Source organism: Mercenaria mercenaria, chromosome 2 (assembly GCF_021730395.1).
Source record: "Mercenaria mercenaria strain notata chromosome 2, MADL_Memer_1, whole genome shotgun sequence".
NCBI lineage: Eukaryota > Metazoa > Mollusca > Bivalvia > Venerida > Veneridae > Mercenaria > Mercenaria mercenaria.
Genome location: NC_069362.1, coordinates 89,280,840 through 89,287,012, shown reverse-complemented (window position 1 = coordinate 89,287,012; position 6,173 = coordinate 89,280,840). Strand labels below are relative to the sequence as shown.

Sequence of the window (6,173 nt, the reverse complement as noted above, 5' to 3'; positions counted from 1 at the left end):
AGGGACAAGGGAAAACCTCTCGGGAACAAATAGCCCGGTACAAAATCAAATGGCAAAAAGTCAGTGGCAAAATTCACAAACACAAAATAACACTAACAGTGGCCCTCTAAAAACATGACAACAGAAACTGAATTTTGAAACCCCTACAAGTAACAGGTTTGAGCCTCTGAGGACACATGAACAACAAAACAAACACAAAGCAAATTCACCTCTGGAGGATACCATGCAAAAACGTTTTTGCGACAATAACAGTGACGAAACCTTTTTAAAAACGGCATATGTAGAAACTCAATATGGGCCTCAGAGTGATGGCGAAATGAATGTGGATAAATCGGTATGTGACAGCGAGCAGACGCCGATAGACTGTCACGTGATGTCTGGTGACGGTCACCAGGTCAGACAGGGAGATATACTTGCCGAATTAAATGGCTCGTCATGCACGGACGAAAATCAATGTAATAAAATTGATCCAAAAAATAAAGACTGTCAGCAACGTATGAATCTTTTTGTCGCTAAATTGTTGTGGTCTAAAAAGTAAGCAAATATATGAAGAGTTTTGTTCGTATATTGATAATTTCGATATTATAGGTTTTCAAGACACTAAACTTGATTCATTGGACACTGTTAAATTCACAAATTTTGATATATTTTACATAGAAAAAATATCATGAAAAGAAAATCTGGCGGAATTGGATTACCTGTAAAACATTATCTTTACCCATACGTTACTGTGTTAGGAACTGAATGTAAATTAATATTCACTTGGTTCACTTTGTCAAAAAGGGTTAGCAAAAAGGAAGATATTTTATATGGTGTAGTGTACTTGCCACCAGAAAGTTCTGAATTTAGTTCGGAAGATCCATTTAATTAAATACAAAATTACTTAGATATTTTTCAAAGAAAATACTCTAAAATTTGCCTATTTGGTGATTGGAATTCTAGAACCAGAAATTTAAAGGATTATACAGAAGTGGACTTTAGTCTTTTTCATGAAAATGACCTGGATGAGCTATATGATGATTTGAATACTGAATTAAATGCATTTGGTAAATATAACATAAGATTAAAAAGAAATAATTGTGACACGTCATGTAATAATGATGGCTGTAAGTTCATTGAATTTCTGCAATGAAACAATCTATATATATTAAATGGTAGAACAAAAGGTGATTTTAATGGCAATTACACGTGTAAAGGCTCCAGTTCTGTTGATTATTTTGTTGTCTCTTCGAATTTTTTTGAGTGTATAAATTACCTGAGTATACAAGACTTTTGTTATTTGAAGTCAGATGTACATAACCTGATATTGTTAGAGTTTTCCTTTTGTATTGATCCTATTTGTAATATAGAAAATGTTGCTGTAATGACTAAGACTTGGAATGAAGAGAAATCAAGTTCCTTTTACGAAAAATTAGACGAAAATTTTATCGCCTGTATTTTTGATAAGTTATGTGCCGCTGAGAACGAGGCTGACCTGTCCCAGCAAACTGTTAGTAATATTACAAACGATATATCAAATCTATTTATGAAATGTGCTGAAGAAACTTTCGGATACCACAAGGAATACAAGAGACAGGATACATATATGCGTACGCAACATAATAATAACAAATGGTTTAATAATGATTGTAGAAAGGCAAGAAACAATTTTCACAATGCAAAATATTTATATAAACTTCGTAAATCCTATGGAAACAAAAGAAACTTACAGGTTAAAAGCAAAGTATATAAGACAATGAACAATTAAGTGCTCCAATTATATGAGATGAAATGTCAAAAATGGTAAATGCCTTGAGAAATAATAAAGCTAGTGGGATTGATGGAACCTTAAATGAGAATATAAAAATGTCTTTCCCCAAAACTAAGCATATATTTTTGAAGTTGTTCAATTTTATTTTTAGAACTGGTGTAATTCCTGATGCATGTACTAGTGGGAAAATTAATCCTATATACAAAAATACAGGTGACCCTTGTGATCCCGCAAATTATCGCCCTATTACGTTACTTAGTTGTCTTGGTAAATTGTATACCGGAGTTCTAAATAATAGATTACAGAAATACATAGTTGAAAATGATATCATCAATGAATATCAAGCAGGGTTTCTGAAAGGGTATACAACAGCAGATAATATGTTTATACTATCATCTCTTATTGATATTCTATGTAATAGCAAGAAAACTTTTTTTTGTGCATTTACTGATTTAAAAAGTGCCTTTGATACAATAAGAAGGCAGGGTCTTTGGGCCAAATTGATCAGAGAAAATATAAATGGTAAATTTTTGCAAACCGTCCAAATCATGTATAATAGTGCTAAGTCATGTATTTTTTTCGAATGGAAAATGCTCAGATTTTTTTCAATTGTAATGTTGGTGTAAGACAAGGTGAAAATTTATCACCTTTACTATTTTCAATATACTTAAATGACCTTCATAGCTATTTTGAAAATAATGCAAATGTAATAGGAGTCTCATGCAATAATATAACCGTAGAAAATGTTTTTAAAAATTATTTGAAATTATTTATACTACTTTATGCTCATGATATAGTTATTGTTGCAGTATCAGCTACAGACCTGCAATCAGCAATAAATGTATATGCATCATATTGTGAAGAATGGAAACTCCAGCTAAATGTATCAAAAACAAAATTTTGATTTTTAGTAAAGGTAGACCAAGAGCCTGTAATTTTTATTATAAAACAGAGAAATTAGATGTTGTTTCAGAGTATAAGTATTTAGGACTGGTGTGCTTTTTAGCAAAAGTGGTTCGTTTTACAAAGCAAAGCTTGGGATAGCTAAACAAGCAACTAAAGATATGTACGGTTTTATTAACAAAAACACAGAATTTATGTCTTTCTATAGATTTACAAATAGAATTGTTTTCAAAGATTGTCAAGCCTATTCTTTTATACGGTTGTGAAATATGGGGCTTTGGAAATATTGATGTTATTGAACGAGTACATCTCAAATTTCTGAAGCATATTCTGCAGCTGAAAAGCTCTATGCCAAATGTTATGGTCTATGGCGAAACTGGTGTGATGCCAATCAAAATCGATGTTAAAACCAGAATGATATCCTTTTGGTCAAAACTAGTAAAGCAAGAACATAGAAAACTATCCTTTGATATATATAGTGCATTGCTTGAAAATTTTAACTTTCATACAAATGTAACATTATTGAAATGGTTTAAATATGTACAAGGTATATTTATAGAATGTGGTATGCTCGACGTATGGTTATCGCATGAATTTCTAGATTGTAAATGGTTATGTAGTATTATAAAGCAACGACTGACAGATTTGTTTTTAAATGACTGGTACTCTTTACTTGAAAATTCTATCTTAATTGTAAGATATATAAACTGTTCAAACATGATTTCAAATTTGAAAATTATTTACTTGAAACGGATCAGAAATTCCTGAAATATATAATAAAATTTAGGACTAGAAACAACAGACTACCTGTAGAAACAGGAAATTGGAACAGTATAGCTTTAGAAAATAGAAAATGTACATTATGTCAAAGTAATATTGGAGACGAGTACCATTATTTATTAGAATGGTCTTCCTTTTCTCATGCTAGAAAAAAATATATTAAACCAAAATTTGATATGCTTATGAATACGAACTGTTGTGGATTAGAGTATAAGAAATAGTGTTTGTTTGTTAAAAGTATCATCTTATCATTTAATATTTGAAATGTGTTTAACACAAAGATATTCTCCCGCATAAATGTAGAAATTCTATTCTCATTAGTATGTTTGATTGTGACCTCGTTTTATGTTGTATTGAATATATATATAACTTCATATTGTCATGTATATGACCTGAGTGAAATAAATAAAGTTGAAGTTAGAGTAGTACCCAGAATTATTTAGCTGTAAATTTTTACACATTGCTCATTTATGAAGATGCCCTAACGCCGATACTGCTATGCATCGGTAGTAAGCATGACATCCGCGTTTTTATGGGAGTAAATATTTCAAGCTATTAACATTGAAATACTATAACGCAACATTTGTCTATCGTCAACTGCTCTGCCATAATGATAATTCAAAGCCAGGCAGCTAATGCCCGTAGGTGTTACTGCCACTTACTAATAGTCCCTTCGCACAAAGCTCTTTTCAATACGTTCTTAACATGAAGCCAAACGACTCAAAGTGTGTGCGAACGAAACAGACTTAGTAGCGACGTTCTACTGTCTGTCTAAGACATTTATGGACTGGCTCGGACGGGTTTGAACGGGAATGGTGCTCCAGAACTTTGAGCCTGCTCAAAATTTTCTGCCAGTCATCCCGCTGACAACGTACTTAAGATAATAGGTAAGGGTATATTTCTCGGAAGCACAGAGCACCAAAGACACAGCCTTAGAGCCACGCATTTGCAAAGTAGGCCCACAACAAAATGAAGCCGTGATGGAAAAATAATACAGACGGGTTGCTTCAAAAATCTAACAAGTACATATAAATTTATGACAAATATAGACAGAGGGGGACGTTCTAAGAACCGAACTGCCGTACTTCGATTGTACGAGAGACATGGTATAATGTAATGCGATCGGGCGTCAATTTCAGTCGTGTGCGCACCGACCGGGTCCGTTTGTATCTCGTTCAACCAGTTCACAGACAGACTTAACTCAACCGCATTCCGCCTGAATACGTCCAAAATAAAATACTTAGTTTGCAATACGTTTCTAAACAGTTCTAAGAGTTTGCTGTAGGTTCTCGGTACGTTCCTCCACTCGTTTTTAGTACGTTTATTCGCAGTTCCTACAACGTCGGTCCTGTCTGCAGCACAATTACACAAGGTAAGGTATAAATTTAGGTCGTTGCCATACAGGTTCAACATTGTAGGACATAAGGTTTAGCCGTAACCATAGATAATATTGCAGCTCTGAACATATTAAATGTTGGTTTTATGCAGTTTTTGGTGGAAGCAGAGCAAGAATACAATGTGATGATAGCATAATAGAGACGACAAAGAAGAAACTGGTTAAAACCGGAGAAAAAATTAGCCGTAGGACATTATCATCAACTGATGGAGGAGCTCCACTTGGATGATCATGAGTCCTTCTACAACTTTTTGAGAGTAACGCCGCCAATGTTTGACGAACTTCTTGAACGCATTACTTCCTTTATAGAAAAAGAAGGCACTAACTACAGGAAGGCTCTGGAACCAGTGATGAAACTTGCTATCATGCTGCGTCATCATGGAATAAGATATTCTTATGCCACCCTTCAATATGATTTCAGGGTACCTAGAAACACAATCTGTTTATTGGTGAGAGAAGTTTGTGATGCCCTGGTCATGGAGCTCAAGAACGGAGTCATCACATGCCCTGTAGACAGCGAGGCTTTGAAACAAATTGTAGAGGAGTTCATGACGCGATGGAATATGCCGCATGCCTGTGGTGCTCTAGATGGGAAACATGTTGCCATCAGAAAACCTCCTAAGACTGGAACCATGTACTATAACTACCAATGTTTCCATTCAATCGTCCTAATGGCCCTGGTAGGTGCAGAGTACAAGTACCTGTGGATAGATGTTAGTGTTTTTGGAAGCCAGTCAGATGCTCAGAACTGAAAGAATGCTAGAAAATGGCTCCACTGAGTTTCCTCTTCCTTCACCCGTGCCAATTGATGTTCAGGGCTTTCCCTATTTTCTTCTGGGAGATGACGCTTTTGGCCTTCGCTCATATCTTATGAGGCCATACCGCTGTCAATAGAAGAAATGATTGCCAACTAAAGGATCTCTAGAGCTAGACGTGTGGTCGAAAATGCATTTGTATTATGGCCCAAAGATGGAGAGTCCTCCTGTCAACAATGCAACAGATGCCACTGAATGTGTAGGCTATCGTTGAAGCTTGTATGTGCCTTCACAACTTCTTCCGTCTTCGAAACCCAGATGACGCACACAACCTTATTCCTGGGACCTGGAGACAAAATGCCAACCTGCCAGACATTGCCGTGCCACAAGGAGGAAACAGAGACACGGTTTTGGCTAAGAGCCAAAGGGACTATTAAGAGCTTATTGCAATAGCCCAGCTGGTCTTGTGCCATGGCAGGACAGGATGATAGATAAATAAGTGTCAGGACATTGGGGGATGATTGGAGGACATTGTTTTATGTTTAACATAAGTTGAGGACGTTTGTTTTAAACATCATCTTTACTTGAT

General features: G+C 35.2%; 1 protein-coding gene across 1 annotated transcript; it reads left to right on the top strand.

Moving 5' to 3' along the window:
• The first annotated feature begins 5,035 nt into the window (after window positions 1–5,035).
• LOC123562359 (uncharacterized) lies at window positions 5,036–5,581 on the top strand. The gene has a single exon (XM_045354998.2). It carries the CDS (start codon window positions 5,036–5,038, stop codon window positions 5,579–5,581), a length of 546 nt encoding a protein of 181 aa, XP_045210933.2.
• The last annotated feature ends 592 nt before the right edge of the window (window positions 5,582–6,173 follow it).